Raw genomic sequence first — 16,746 nt, forward strand, 5'->3', positions numbered from 1 at the left:
TTTTTTTTTTTTTAGAGTATCTTGCTGGTTTTTAATAGAAAATTGCATTGGCCCAATGTGCAAAGCCTGTGATGTGAGCCTGTGGTTAACTTTCAGTGTCTATGTAAATCTTATTTGTGCTTTGCTGGATTGAGACATAGGTTTGATCTTTGCTACATTTCACCTGATATCAAACTGGCACTAATAATTCATTTTTTTGGGAGGTACCTTGGGAGTGTGTACTCTTCACTACAGATTTTGAAACATACAATTTCCTCTTGTGATTTAAGAAAAGATCCTTCATGGCCTGAAGTTTTAACTGGGTAGATAATGGTGAACAGAATAAGGCTGTCATTAGTAGGAAAATACATTTCTTCATTAAATAATGCTTTATGTTGGGCACTTCTAAAAACAAGTGTAAGCTTGTGTCACTCTGTAGCACAGGAAATCTTGCTAACTTATAACATTTGGATTTAAGTTTATAACATACACTTTTTTCAAAATTAACCAGTTAAAAATTGGAAGTAGGAGAAAAGGATGCCTGTGCACAGTTTATACTTATTTTATATATATATTCCTATACTCTAGTATTTCTGTTGTGTCATATCTGAGTCTTTTAGTGCACAGATTTGGTTTATCTGGTGGTGAACCAAGATTGTGTAGTAAAGAGAACTATTTTCTGTAGGATGCCTGTTTGGAAGCAGTAAGGAGATTAAGGTGAGGGACTGTAGAACAAAAGCAAATACTCATGTGATGTTAGACAGGACAGTGTAGTGCTGCCTTGGGAAACTGGATTCTGTCATTGCCTCCATTCGTAAGTGATGTTGGGCAAGTCACTTACTGAAACTAAACATCTTCCAGTTGGTCATTAATTTTGTATTCTTCTAAACCTGTATCTGAAGGCACAAAAAGTTTCATTTAGAATATATTGTATATAATGGAAAATGTTCTGAAAAAAAGGATCCCAACTATCTCATATTTGCCACCCACATTTGTGAAACTTTTGATCTGTTTCAGTTATTTAGCTACAAAACAGAGATAACAACATCAGTGCCTCATCTTAAAACTGTTTTGAAGATAAATTACTCCTTTTTGAAAGAGTTAAGCTATAATGATGAGTGTGACAGAAGAATCCATATGAAATATGAGTCATTATGTCTTTGTAGTGGAATATGTTTAGTGTAAGGAAAAAATTACCTGGAGCCACATTTTGAAAATGGGAGGTAAAATACTGGATAAATTGATACCTTATTAAGATGTTCAGCTAAATCCCATGGAAAAAAATGTGAGGCTATGTCATAACACAAACACATACAGAGGTATACATTAAAGTTGACAAACAACCCTAAGTTGGGTATTTCCTGATGTCCAAGTGCTTAAATTTGCAGCCTTAAGATGGTCTTCTAATGTAGCTTCTGTGCATGTGTGGTCCTAGGTTTTATGAATGCAAGCATCAAACCCCAAAACTCCTCCAAGTTACAGGAACATCACAGGAGCCCTGACCTGTTTCCCCTCTAACGCTGAAGTATTCTGATCTGCCGCACACCCCGTCACCATTAGAGAAGTTGAAAACAGTAGTAGAATAATGTGACGTGAGACTATTTCTGATCTAGCTCTTCCTCACCTTGCTCAAATCACGGTCCCTTTGCCTATGATATGCCACTTCGTTATTCAGTCTGTTCATCCTAATTTCAGCCTCGTTGTCCATTCAGGAATCCCTCAAGTCCTTCAGTCTCACTGTTTAAGTCTCTGCTTTCTCATTCTCTGGTTTTGCTCCTGTATGCATCCCATCCACATCCACATCCAACTGGAAGGTCCTGGGCTCCAAGCATGAAGTGCAGCTTGTTGCTCTTTAGCTGAATCTGGGACTTTCATTGAGATGGCAGAAGACACCTCCTGAAGATGGATGCTGACAGCCTGCTAAATTCCAGAATATGGTGGTGTCAGTGCTGCTTAAAGAGTGTTTCCTCACAGTTTTTGTAATAAGGTAGAAACAATCTTTTTCTCTAGCCTCCCTGTCAGAAGTGATTGAGTTGTTTCAGCAGAATTTTCCAAAAATATTCCAGAATTTTTTCTAAACTCAGCCTAAACAATGGAAGTTGTAAGCAATGGAAAGGCAGTCTCATCACAGGAAGTCCTGGCCAGCTCCAAAAATACTTGGAGTGGTAACCTTGCTTGTAATTGGGGTAATGATGCTAGAGATTGAAAAGTACCATGGGACTGTTGTACCACGGCTCTGTGCAATGTCTTTCTTGCATGGGTTTTTCATGTGGAAATGTTCTTTTTCACTCTCCCCAGGTAAGAAATTACACTGAATGTGCCTGTGTCCAGAGTCGCCAGGTGATCACTCCGCCAACGGTGGGCCAGCGCAGTCAGCTCCGTCTGGTTATTGTCAAAACCTACCTGAATGAGAACGGCTACGCTGTTTCTGGGAAGTGCGATCGAACCTGCAACACGCTTATCCCATTCCTGATATTTCTCTTCATTGTTACCCTTATAACAGCATGCGCCCAGCCGTCAGCAATCATAGTGACACTCAGGTGAGAATTCAGTTATGGTTTTTTAAGTATTTTTGCTGTGCCCACTATCACCAGTGCCTGTGTCAGAAGAGGCTGGAGCAATGCAGCCAAACTCTTTCAAGCTTATGTATCCTTAAAAAGTGAATAGAATAGGGCTGACATGGATAGGGTGGAACTTGCTTGAATTTAGAATAGGTAACATGACAATCCACTTTAAGAAACATGAAGTGCCCAGTGATTTCCAGGTACTATAAAGAGAGAACAAGTAAATGCATCATGTAAGAAAATGATTACTCCTCAAGAAATTTTCAACCTTCTTAAAGCAATGGTTTGGATTTTCAAATGCAAATGAAAAAAAGTTAATATTTAAAATTATCCTTTTCTCTTTCTTAAAATTGTTCATTCCTGCCACATGCCTGTTTTTGCGTTTTCCCTTTTTTTCTTCACAAGAATTTTGAACTTGTACTTGTAGTAGTGGTGTTGTCACCGTGATCATTTAAGGATAGAGAACAACACAGTCTTTGTAGGGAAAGGTAGTGTCATTTATTTGTCCATTTGAAAAAAAGTGTTCAGGTTTTTGGATTGGCTTTTCCCATCTCTGCCATCTGGTCTGATAAACATTTTCACTCCCTGTGACATTTTTGTCCATTTAAAATACGGCTTCTGTAAGTGAACTTCAGTCTGATTTTTAAAGAAAAGTGAGCTGAAAAAACAGAGTACGGTCTACTGCTAAAATAAATTTGTATTTGTATAATATATGTTGCTGTTGTTAAAAGAGGAGGAGGAAGAATTAGAGGAAAATGAGGTAATTATTTACTAGGATTTACAAAGCACACCCATAGGTATTGGTTCTACTGGTAACAGAAGGAGAAAGAGAATGGTTTAAAGATGTTGGTTTGGTTTGGAATCTGAAGCTGAAGAGCTCTCAAAATTCAAGAAGTAAGTTCCTTTTGGATGGAGATGAGCCAGAAGATAGAAAAAACAGAATAGAATAGAATAGAATAGAATAGAATAGAATAGAACAGAACAGAACAGAACAGAACAGAATAAAATAGTTCAGTTGGAAGGGACCTACAACGATCGTCTAGTACAACTGCCTGACCACTTCAGGGCTGACTGAAAATTAAAGCGTGTTATTCAAGGAATTGTCCAAAGACTGACAGGCATGGGGCATCGACCGCCTCTCTAGGAAGCCTGTTCCAGTGTTTGGGATGCTCTTCAGAAGCACGCCCAAAATGATCCAGATGCAAATGGGCATTCAGTCCCTGGGACCAGGTTAGAGCTGATCTGAAGTAAATCCCTACAAAACCTGAAATGCTTGTGGTGTAATGTCAGGTCCTCTGCATGAACTGTTTAGCTGTATAAATCTCCTTCTCTTGAGCTGCATTAATTGCTAGTGTAGAGACATCTTTTGACATGGTTTTGTGTAAAATCTCTCTCCAAATTGAGCTTTTTTAAACCAGTCTTGGTCCTTTTCTTTCTGCAAGAATGGTCCTCCCAACCAAGTGGGATTTTCTCCTGGTAGTGTGGTCTCTATATCTTAACTCTGATATTCTGAGACTACTGATGTTCTGCTGCTGCTCACAGTTAGGCCCCTATAAAAAACATAATGGCAAATCTTTGTAAAAGGTCATGGAGCCTTAGAAAACATGAAGCAGATAAGGACTTGGCTTTGCTCTCCTTAGGCTCAGCTGTGAGCACAGATCTGAAACCCTCTGGCAGGCATCTGTGTCTCATCCCCAGCAAGGACAAGCACTGTCTTGCTGTAATTTTCTCAGCTCAAGTGGCTGAGGTTTATGCAGGAGCCTGATGCTGACACGTGGAGGACTGTGCCGTGTCATGTGATGGAATTTGTCTTCCAGCTTGCTTTTCAAAAAATCTGCAAAATGGGTGCAAGGATCACTGTTAGGACTGTGAAGCCAAGTGCTTGGGAGTGGGCACATCAGAATTCCAGTTGCTCACGTAGCTTTAATTCAGCTACTGTGTGCACAGCGCTGTTATAATTCAGAGACGTCTGACCTTATTCCTTCTGTCTCTGGGTTTTCCACCTGTATAAAAATAAAAATAAAAATAAAAATAAAAATAAAAATAAAAATAAAAATAAAAATAAAAATAAAAATAAAAATAAAAATAAAAATAATCCATTGCCATTGCACTGCAATTATGCAAAGGTAAACTACAATCAATTAACATTAATATTGCCATGAGCCTCACAATAGTGAGGATCGTAAGGATCATGTCCAGCAGGATTTTGTAATGTTCAGTAAAAAAAAAGATGGCCCACACACATGAACAGTGACACCCACTGTCCCAAACCAGATATTGTGCACAGTTCATCAGGCCAAGATTTGTGGCCCAGGTTGGTTCCCCAATTTCTAAACTTCTGAGTGAGTGCTTGACTTCAAAACCTTGATTTTACAGCTGCACCTCATTGACTGCAGTCTTTTTGTGTGTTTTTATCTTATATTTCAATGTCATTAGCCAGCTGCCTATCTTAATTTCAGACCTTTAGGTTAAGATTTAAAACTATTTTTTATATCAGAAGCAAATTTGTGGTTTCCTAAAGTTGTAGTTGCATTGTGGAATATCATTACTTTGTATTTAGTCTTTTGAAAGCTTGTCATTTTTCCTTTGAAACCAGTGGAAGAAATCTTGTATTACTTGTATTGAAAAGGAACAGTATTTATTTTATTTTGGATGGATTCTCTAAATTTCCTTAATGGGTTTGGATCAAATTCTTCAGACCTTACAGGTAAAGAAAGGTTTGAGATTTTGATGAAACAGGGACAGGAGGGGCTGGCTAGATTTTTTCCTAGCTATAAGAGTTAACAATATTAGAAGCTAAATGGAAGAAATTTAGGCAAAGATTTTTTTATAGCTCGGAAAAAAGTCAGGAGGTAGAGCCAGAACATACTACAACGATTATCTGTTATGACTATTTCTTCAGAGGAGTTTTCTTTTTGCTTGCTAGGTCTGTGGAAGATGGGGAGCGACCCTTTGCACTAGGAATGCAGTTTGTTTTATTACGAACTCTTGGTAAGTCTTACAGTTACTCAGCATTTCCATAAAGGCTCACCATATTCGGCTTAAATGTACCATAAAAGTACTAAAATTCCATAAATCTGCAACTAATGGCCTGACTAATTGTATTAGGAACCTAAAATTAATAGCTTCTGAAAACATTGTAGCTGATAATGTATTTAATTTTCTTTTTTTGTTGTTACTGACTTTCTAGAACATTTTTGTCTCAGAAAGAGAGATTTTTAGTTTCAAATTTTATTTAAAAATTAATAGTTACTAAATATTTTTTTATAAGGATTTTTTTCTTTTTTAGAAACAGATTTTTATTGCTTTCAGCAATAACAATAGCATTTTGCATTTTTTAAATAAGAAGAAATTATTACTTAATATCTAATTTCAAATGATTCAAAGCAAAAAGGGTACATGTTAAAAGTCTTTATTCCACAAAGTAGTTTCTTTCAAGCTCTTGAACTTCTAAAATCCTGCCTATAAAGAACACTCCAGGTGTTCAGCTACTACGAATCATATGACTAGAGCAAGCATAGGACTATTCTAAGAGAACAAGAGGAGAAGCCTGTGTAGCTGCATCTAGAAGTTTTCTTTGAGAAAGGACGTTTCTGACTTGTCTTAAAGGTGTCGTATTTCTGGAGAAAGCAGGAGCATTCAGTGGGCTGGCTACATTTTTAGCAACCTTAGAAGTTAAAGTCTGTTTCTGAGGAAGATCTATTCAAAAGAAAATTTACAGTTTTAGTGACCTCACTGCTTCCATCCATCTTCAGTAAGAGAAACATTTTGCAGTCTTTGGGGTTTTTTCTCCTTAATTTAAAGTAGCAACCCCCGCCCTTTCCCAGCTCATGGGCAATGGATGTTCAGCAAGTAATGCTCTGGAGATAACGTTGTATTTTGTTCCTCTCTTGTATTTTATTTCCTGAGAGCAACGTTGGATTTTCTTTTGGGGGACACATAGTTCAAGAAGAGCTGTCTGGGGACAGCAGATTGAAGCAGTACCTGTTGTAAGGTGCTGCTGCATTGCCTTCTTTCTTTGCTTGAATTCTTTCCCATTTGTGGTATGTTTCATGTGTGGGATAAGTAGTGTTGGTGGGAAGATCGGCTGACCAGTTTTCCATGTTTCACATTTCATGTGAGAACAGCAGTGTAGAAATCTCAAAACTTCTTGACCTACACTGTTTGGCTAAGGCATATAGTTTCTTTAGAAGTTTTCCACTATATATTAACACATATTATTTCTGTTGCTATTTTTATTTCAGCTTACATTCCCACTCCAATTTATTTTGGGGCTGTTATTGATACCACGTGCATGCTTTGGCAACAGGATTGCGGCGTACAAGGATCTTGTTGGGAATACGATGTCACCTCATTTCGTTTTGTCTACTTTGGGTTGGCAGCTGCTCTCAAGTTCGTGGGATTCTTTTTTATTTTCCTGGCCTGGTATTCCATTAAGTGTAAAGAAGAGCAACTGCAGAGACAGAGATGGAGGGCTTCGCCGGTGAACACTGTGAGTGAGATGGTTGGCCAAGCTGGACCCCCACAAAACTATGCACGGACTAGATCCTGCCCTACCTTCAGTTCCCGAGGAGACATCAGTGTGGCACAAAGAATGAACTGCATAGCACAGACATACCCCGGCCCTTTTTCAGAAGCAATAAATTCCTCAAATGAAAATGCATTGGAAGAAGTCACTGCTGAGATATAGACCCCTGGCTTGGTAATGTAATACTTAGTTTTGTTGGTTGACTTAATTACGGCGCCTTGTAAAACACCTGTGCCTTCTATTTTTAATCTAAATATAACATGTGATAAAACCAACAAAGCTTAATGCAAACAACCATAGTATGTTCCTGAGGGCTGGATACCTCAAACCAACCCAAGTTCTTATTTCTCCCCTCCTGACAATGGAGTTTTAAAAATTGTGTTTGTAATTATTTCAGATGTGTCCATTAAATGTCCATGCTCTGATCTAATATCAATGTAAGGGTGAGGTATTATGAACAGCAGAAGTCAGCGGAAGAGTGACAAAAACTCGTATTGTTGATGTCTAGATGTCACAAAAATGCTTAAATGTATCGTCAACTTCATATCTGCAAATCATATTTTTAAGAGATGAGTAATTACTGTGAGTTCTGCTACAAAGCACAACTGAACTTGTTTAAACTATGCAACTTATTTGGACAATTGTATGTGCAGCAAATTAAGTTTAAAGTTTGCTTTTAAAGACATTACTGCAACTGAATTTGAAAGGGGCTATTTTCAGACATAAGCATTAAATTAAAAAAGTACATAAGGTTTAAAGTACTGTTATTAACATGTTAAGCCATACAAAAGTTATGCATCAGGTAACATTTGCAAATGTGGAGTCGTAATATCTTTATCCTGTCAAAAAGTGCATTAATTTTCATTTGATGGGAGGTAGTCATTCTTCACAAAGTACACAGGCTAGAAAAGTATAATACTTGGAGTAAAAAACTTCAGTGTTAATTTATAACAACATTAAAATGTAGGAATCACACACACATACCAGAGCGGATATGTGCATATTGCTGTAATGTTATTTGAGCGGCCGTTACTAACGCCAAATCCATACTTTTCCTGAAGAAGAAAATAACCAGTTATAGCTTGATAGGAAGAGCTTGGCTGTCCTTCAGAAACACATGCCAGTCTAGTTCCGCTTCAGTGAAAAAATCTCGAGGGAGAGCTGATGGCTTCGTTTCGTGTCTGAGTGGCTGCCTGGGACCCGGCGGGCCCCTCGCAACCAGCGACGGCACAGGGTCGCTGCCTGCTGCAGGATTGAGCCCTTCAAGTGGGCTGCAAGCAACCTACCTGCCGCGGTGCCTGGCACAAGGCTTTCCCCTCTGCTCTTGGCACTGCTGGAGTGCTGTGCTCCCCGCCACCAAGGACAGCTGGGGAGGGGATGCCGGCACAGACCCCGGGTCCCTCTCATTTCTGCCCCACTTCTGCCTCTCCCACTGCCGGGTGCTGAGCAGGCTGGTGGGACAGGCCTGGAGGTCATAGTTGCACGGTTTGTCCCACACGTGGCCGCCTTTCCTTTTCTCAGCTTCATTGAATGCTTCTGTGAAGGCAAAGGGCGAGTTATCTCTCCTTTGCCCTTCCAGGGGAAGAGCTAAGAATAGAAATTGTCTGCAAGCATGGACCCATGGGACGTGATGTGGCCTTTTCTTATTCCAAATTACTGTAGTGTGCTTTCTCCCCCAGAGATGCTGGGACTTTCTAATCAAATGTACTTGGCATCTCATTTCTTACTCTGGAGGCTTTGTAGTGCCACGCTTATGACATACTAATGATGTCTCAAAGGGCAGAGAATGATTTCAGGTGGACACTAGGAAGTCAAAGTTGTATTTTGCCCTGCAGAGAGAGTCTTAGAGGTTTAGGAAATTAAAAGCGCTCTTTTAAGAGGATTCAGTGATAGGCAGGTTTGGATTTTGCAATGTGGGGGGCTTGTGTGAAAATAAATAGAACAGAGCAGAACTTCTGCATATTTTTGAACAGAGTTATTCCTGGTTTAAATTTTAATTTGTCAATGATTTAATTTATCAGTGATCAAACATTATATGGAACCAAGTCCTTGAAATTAAAGACAGTACTCTCCTTGGCATCCATTGAGTTGTCCTGGGAAGAGTAGATTTCCCTCTTTCTCCTTTGCCGGCTGCCTTCCTTCATCTCCTGGCTCTCCTTGACCAGCACATGGGGCTACCCACCAGGCCGGTTCCCCTGCTTGAAATGGTGGCTGCTTATTTCAGAATGTCTCAGTCCATTTATGTGGCTTGTAACAATTTCCATTCGCTGTGGCTGCAAACTCAAATGCTTCTACTCTAAACTACAACGTAGAGGAATATCATTTTAATCACCTTCTGCTATTCTATACATATTAATAGCTTTCTCGGATCAAGCCACCGGACACAACACATCCTCAGTCCAGTGCCGCTTGAGATGTTAGCTTCTACACTTCTCATCCCAAGGAATAAATTTCCTTGGCTCAAAGGTATTGGGTATATTTTTTTGCTGTAGGAGATCAGAATAGATGATAAAAGTGTCTCCTTTTGCTCCAGTCTCAAATGCTTCTTGCACCAAGAAATTCCTGCCATGGCAAAAATTGAGGGAAATTAGTAGGACAAAGTGTAATTGCAGCGCATGACCCATCCATTTTAGTCACTCACCAATTTTAATCAGCACAGGATGACATGAAGAGCGACAATCTTTTCAAATACCTCAGAAACAGAGCATTTAGGGAATTGTAAAAGGCTGGAAATGAATAATCTATCCTGATCTATTCTGTTTCATGCCTTGCGTGCACTTCAGTTCCATGCGAATAACAAGGGAGAACAGTTTAGGCTTGTAGGAGTGTCAGGAGCTGACACTGATGGCAGAGAATGAGAGTGATAGAGGTGACACATCTGCAACTGCTGCAGCTTTGGAGCTGATTTCAAGGAAATTCAGAGCTTGTTGGAATGGAGACCACCTGCTTCTTAGGAAATCCTGACACACTTCTAAAAACATTCAGTTTTTTGAAATGTTTGAGAAACTGGGACGTAGAGGTAAAGGTGTTCACTTTGGAAATACTGAAAAAGCCTTGTTCACATACTTTCAATAGCCTTTTAATTTTCCTTTTGAAATTATATGCAAGACAAAACATAACATAAAAAATCATTAGTATTTTTTCATGTAGATAATTTTGACAATATGAATATATTTCTACAAAATCACTTAATTAAATTAGCATCCTCTGAAAGAAGTAAAACCCAAACTCTGGCCAGTTTTTGATTGATTCCTGAAGGAGGCTTTATTGTGAGTAAGCTATAACAGTCTAAGCCAATAAAGGCACGCAGGGGAAACACATTAACTTCCTAAAGAAGTCAGTTCCAGCATTGTCAACATTGACTGAAATATGGACTGAGACCTGCTGAACAAACACTATTTTCTGAGGTTGTCATTGCTGAAGGAAGCAAAATGGCCAGAGCAGCTGTGTGCATCCCTAGCAGTAGTCATGATTGATGTGTGGTGCTAAACCAACTCAAAAGAAGAAAAAAGGAGCTTTGTCTATCACCCAGTGAAGGCAGCCATGCTGTCTTCCTGCCATCAAACCCTCTGACCAGGGAATATAAAATTCCATTGACTTGTAATTTCCACCACCTTCCCTCTCTACCCCCAGACACTAAAGTTTGGATAGCAGTGAGCACAACAAAATGTGAAGCAGGAGTTCTGTTCACCCGCAGGCTGCTATCGGTAGCAAACCCAGGTCATCTACCTGCAGTTAATAAGCCAGGGATAATATGGAATAACGACACCCCACGATTAACTACAAGTCCACAAAGTGCCATCATGCCATCACAAGGACCGATTAATTTCCTCTCACATCACTTATTCCTGATTTCGAGTGAGGGACATGAGAGGAGAAGTAGCCCCAATGTATGGACTTGACTGAACAAGTGATCGTCCTTGCTTAGTCTCCCATTCCTCCCTGTTTCCTCAACAAAGGGAAAACTTCAGAAAGGGTGTAGCCATGGCCTTGGGTGCTTATGAGTGTAGCACCCTCAGGTGATGGTTTGTAGAGCTTTCGGGGGCTGCAGTCTTGGCTGGAATATCTGGACAGCAGGACTCTGTGTTTCTAATCCTAGGCAAAAGCCCTCTATGGTTTTGGTCCTCCTTTTTCCCCATGAGTATACTGGATATAGTATGGTATAATTTGAAACTGGTGGCATTTTATGTCCTTTCAGTACAGCGTGAGCAGCTGCAAGAAACATGTTGAATAGTATGGTGCAATTTATATTTAATTGGAAACTTTCAGTTCTTTGACCAGTCGTTGTATCTTTAAAAGTGCATGTAGTAACCTGCAGTTCCTCAGAACTTGCTGTTCTGTAAGTGAAGTAAGGGCATAAATCTCCTCCTAGGTATTAGAAATCTTAGAGATTAGAAATTAGAAATAAGTTTGAAAGCCCCTAAATTAGTTACAAACACTTGAGTGTAGTGTTTTCAAAAATATGTTTTCTTTTTTTTAAAATAGAGCTTATTAATTTGTAGCATTAACCATTCATTATGGCTCTGATCCAGCAGAACACTTAAATATGTGTGTAGTTTATATACTTAAGTAAGTAATGCACTTTAAAAATAATGCGTGTATGTAAGTATTGGACCGAATCCCATCTGCATGCAGAAAGGAGTTCCTTTACCCAAAGAGTAATTTCCATGCTGAGTTTTTTTCCCCCCATGGATTCAGTGATCATTGTAACCAGAATAGCACAAAGTAGCACTCGAGTACTCCCCTGTGGCATTCACGTGTGGCTACTTATATATCTGGCAATGGAGGAAAGCTTTCATTTTCAAATATAATGAAAATTCAAAATATTTTGTGGACATGCTCAAAGATGCATTCTAGCTCTTCCTGCCGTTCACTTATTTCATGAATTTCTGGCTGAAAATCTGTGCATTATGTGGGGAGATGGATTAAATGAGGGCATTTTTCTGACCTTAAAGCCAATGCAACTGCTCAAGTAATGCTGTAGGTTTGGGTTGTGCCCTTTCACGGAATTTGGACCTAGAGGTTCAGATGCCATTTTCAGTATCCTGCACAAGCAGAGCAGAGCACTGCCTGCTCTATGTAACACCAGACAGCGTGGCTGGGAGAGGGATCAGCACCTTCTGTACTGTTCTTGTGGATTTTCCTCCCAAATGCCTGAGTTATTGCTGCCTTACTACACTTTCTGTGTGTGTAACACCACAGCTCTTCGTAGTGTTATATTGACATAAAACTGATGATAAATAGGTCCAAAGTGTCTTACTGCTATTTTGGAGCCAGAGTCTCAGCCTCATCAGTCTGATGATGAGGCTGAAGAACTGGGCCAGTGTCTTGGGTTGGACGTTAACAAGCTGGCGCTTTAGCACGTGTGGGTGAACTGGGTGACATCAAGTGCTTCTTTAGCTTTTATACTCTGTTCACTGGTTACAATTACTGGTTTTGAGGATCAAAGACAAAATACTTCCTAAACAAGTTTTTCTGTTTTCTCAATAAGGTGTCTTTTATAACGGCGTAGGAGATACCACGCTGCATGCTGCAGTGTCTGGGTTCCCCCAGCTGAAGCCATCCAGCTGTGATTGCTTTTCAGGGACTTAAAACACCCAGTAACAGAGATTTAGCTGGCCAGCAATCTGAATTGGCATTTCTTTGGACAGAGTGTTTGCCCCTTGGTGATTGAACCTGTATCAACACATTTCAGGTTCTTCACGTATTGGACTTGATTTTATAGACAATTTTATCCTTTAGACTGCTTACAAGATGGACAGTTGACATCATGGTGGTAGATTCATTCTTTGGTATAGAATTAAGGCTTTCTTTTTTTCTTATAATATCTTGTTTTACAAACAACAGCTCAAAAAGGTTACATGTAAACATTGTCGCAGAGTAGAGATGTGGAGCCTTCAGCGTGGGGACTAGGTATGGCCAGGGTTCACACGATTCTTCTTCTTCTTTACACTGAATATCACTAATACATGTTATTATGTGGCCAAAGGTTTGAAAGCCTACCTGATCCTCAGGAAGGAGATTTGCTCTATCCTTTCCACAGAATATATTATATAAATTAAGGAGGACAACTAACACTATCCATATCCCATAGCCATATCCATTACATTAACTACAGTTAATAACTGTAGTTTTTAGCAACGCTCCCCTCCAGTCCTTCAGATAAGCTATTTTCTTGTGACTTAATACAGCCTTTTAAACACAGACGTAGCTCTGCAAGTTCAAAGTAGCTCCAAACTTTTCTTGGCTTCAAAAAGTTATGAAACAGATGCTTATTTATTCAGGTTCCATTCTACTCTTCTAATTATTACATTATCCATTGTGTGTACTGTATTTTCTTATTTCATCTATCTCAAACCAGTTGTCACAATGTTGTCCTGTAACAACATTTTGTTCATGATATAGAATAGGTGAAAAGCTGTGGAATTCATGAAGGGCTACAAAAAACATCCAAACCATTGTTCACCCCGAGGAAGGGTGAGCCAGCTTGATAATCTTTGGACAAATGACTAAACAACACTGTGGTGCTAATAGGTACTGAAGTATTTTATGATGTATTCACTATGACTTAACTGACATATTCAAGGCATGTCAATGACGCAACTGCATGTGGTTTTGTTCTTAAAAGTCTGGACTGCTCCAGCAAAGACAGTGTTTGTAATTCCTGGTGGGCCAATTCCTACCTAGCTCTTCTGTGGGAAAGTCACTTCAGGAGGCAGCATAGGATTTGGCCCAGCGCTAACAGCTAAGGTAAAAGCTATACAGACCACAGAAATCTCATGGGGGATGTATTCATCCTGCTGTGGAGTGGTACTTTATTTAGTGGCTTTGCTTAAGCAGAGGCTGAAAATAAATTCTATAGTAATGACAAGATACACTGGGCTAAATTTTGGGACCCCTTAACCAAGCAATGTTAGCAAGCATTTGAATTAAATTGAGGATTCAGATCTGAAGTATTAATGTTCTTCCACGGAATACCAGAAAGAGAAGGGCAGAATAAGAGCAAGTTCTAGCTCTAGCAACGGAAAAAGGCCAAATCTGGTCGGCTTTAAAGTGAGCTATGATTTAATACAGAGGGGTTTGGTTTTAAAATCTTGAAGACAAAGTTTTTCCCTTCCATTTTGAATTCTGAAATAATTATTTTGTGTTACTGTGCCTGGACTGCTCATGCAGAGAAGGCATCTGTATCCTAAGTAGCACTAAGAGGTACGGCTCTGACCGATAGGTCAGAAATTTTACCTTTTTAAAAAATTCCATATTTGAAAACATGAAGGGAAATTTCAAACCAAAAAACATGTACAAAATCACCCAGAACTGAGTTTCAGTAAAAAAAAAAAAAAGACTTTGGAGTCACTGTGATCCATGGTTGAGTGAAGACTTCCGTCAGAGAAGACCTGCTCTTCTCCCCAGTTGAGCAACCGGGAGTTTTGCCCTTGGCTGCAGCACGTGCCTCTACCAAATGATTTAAGCAGAACAGCGACAGAATAGTCTGGGTAGTACGTTAGGAGCATGGAGTGGGCACACTGCCTGTAACTGTTTAGTTTTTAAAAAACTCATTATTAAGCAAATGTGTAGAGTATTAAGGAAATTTGTAAGTATGTCTGACCGTATGAGTGTGTGGGTGCTGTGCTGTGGTAAAAAGAGACTAATTGGTTTATGCGGTTTGTTTTGCATACTTTAGGCTCCTGTATGGGGTTTTTTAATTGATATTTATTTCTCAGCAGAGCTTAGAATAATTCTAAAGCTGTGTAACACATCATTTAATGAAATCTATTGTCAGCATCTGTTGTAAACATGTGTTTACAAAACAAATTCTTGAATACTTGATATTTGGAAATAAAAAAATAGCATATCAAGTGTGTTTTATTTCTGACAGAAAAAAGAAAGCAACAAAAAAGGTACGTGGGTCACTGTGCAATCATTCTGGATCAGGTGATGAAGTAGTTGGTCTTTTAGTGCATGGTCAGACAAAACCAAATCTTTCCACTGAATTCAGTGACCACCAAATCACAACTAAGCATTGATCATACAGAAATAAACTGTAAAATTGCACAGTTTCCTCTAGCACTAAATTTGATTGATATTAGTTATGCTAAGAAACACAAATTTGTTTGAAATAGGTATCGACAGCTGGAAAAAATACATAGGGTACGAGTCTATGTGCATCTACACTGCTCAATAAAAGAAAGCCAGGGCATGAACTCCGGGACTGGACTTCTGATAGTGCTTAGTTTGCTCCTTGGCTCTGATTTGGACCATGCCAACAAACTACCTCCGTGTGGTTTGTGGGGAAGGGCTATGCCACAGAGACCTCCCAGCTGTCAGAAGTGGCTGAGCCAGGTTCGGTTCCCCCGGTTCCCGCAGCCACCCAAAACCACAGGCTGTGTGTCAGGGACCCCCGTGTCCTCATGCAACACGGCAGGGGCTGCAGCATGCACCGCAGTACCACACCATAAGAGCTCCAGTGGTTGCAACACAGGTCTGATGTCACCACAGACATTTAAAAATGGTAACGATTGGAAATGGTTTATTTTGGGTCCACGGGAATATCAGCACAGAGCCAAGGGGAGACCCGGGGCTAAGTGCTACCTAATGTGGAGGGGGCCAGCCTGGTCTAGCAGTATGGATGTGACCTTGTTTGTGCAATTTGGTTTTGGAGCTGGGTTTTCTACTCTCTGGACTGACTTCTATTTAAAAGTATAGATGTATCCTTGGATGGAAATTCTGTCCCAAGGCAGCCTGCTCTTTCAAGATCAAAAGAACAGCAGGTTGAAGTTGAATATATTTTTCTAGACATGTTTCATTATTCAGCCTTTATACTGAAAGTATTTCAACCTGTAGTGCATGTTTCATGGCTGGATAAGCTGCGGCTTGTTTCTATGAAACGTCCTTGCTGCTTGGTGTACTGTGAGTACTACGAGCCCCCACACCCCAGCAATAACCAAACAAAATTTTGCTGCCACGGGGCAGCTGAATTCGTATCGATTCAGGACACGGCTTGTCTTTCTGAGGTATCTAAGTGCATTTGGTTTCAGACCACAGAAACTGCGGTGGTGTGCACAACACTTAGCAGATTTGAGTCCTCAGCCAGCAGTGCAGCTTCAACTGATGTGCACAACCAGGGAGGAGCTACCGTTCCATGGATGGCACAGAAATCTCTGCAGTCTAGATCCTCTCTGACTTCCAAGTTCAAAGTAAGACTTACCTGTTTTCATTTCCAGTACATATAACCACACAAAAAAGCATCTTGCAGATCCCACTGAATGTCACCGGTGTCCAAGACTGGAAGTCTGACACGCCTGAGGGACGGGATGCCATCCAGAGGGACCTGGACAAGCTGGACAAATGGGCCTGCACATGGGTCAGGGCAACCCCTGGTATCAATACAGGCTGGGGGATGAAGGGATTGAGTGCAGCCCTGAGGAGAAGGGCTTGGGGGTACTGATAGATGAAAAGCTGGACATGAGCCAGCAATGTGCTCTTGCAGCCCAGAAAGCCAACCATATCCTGGGCTGTGTCAAAAGCAGCGTGGCCAGCAGGTCGAGGGAAGAGATTCTGCCCCTCTGCTCCGCTCTGGTGAGACCCCACCTGCAGTACTGCGTCCAGCTCTGGGGTCCTCAGCACAGGAAGGACATGGACCTGTTGGAGCGGGTCCAGAGGAGGGCCGCAAAAATG

The 16,746-nt window shown here is 40.3% G+C and overlaps 1 protein-coding gene across 1 annotated transcript in view; it reads left to right on the forward strand.

Annotated features, from left to right (window-relative positions):
• Positions 1–7,233, forward strand: part of SLCO5A1 (solute carrier organic anion transporter family member 5A1) — a gene marked incomplete at both ends in the record, with an annotated part of 77,799 nt that extends 70,566 nt beyond the window's left edge. Inside the window, 3 exons of the mRNA XM_082328181.1 lie at positions 2,278–2,519; positions 5,470–5,534; positions 6,788–7,233. Coding sequence (XP_082184307.1) covers positions 2,278–2,519; positions 5,470–5,534; positions 6,788–7,233 — 753 coding nt within the window. The remainder of the gene's footprint in view (positions 1–2,277; positions 2,520–5,469; positions 5,535–6,787) is intronic.
• Positions 7,234–16,746: the final 9,513 nt, after the last annotated feature.

The sequence above is a fragment of the Platalea leucorodia genome (assembly GCF_965183815.1).
Source record: "Platalea leucorodia genome assembly, chromosome: 1".
NCBI classification, from domain to species: domain Eukaryota; kingdom Metazoa; phylum Chordata; class Aves; order Pelecaniformes; family Threskiornithidae; genus Platalea; species Platalea leucorodia.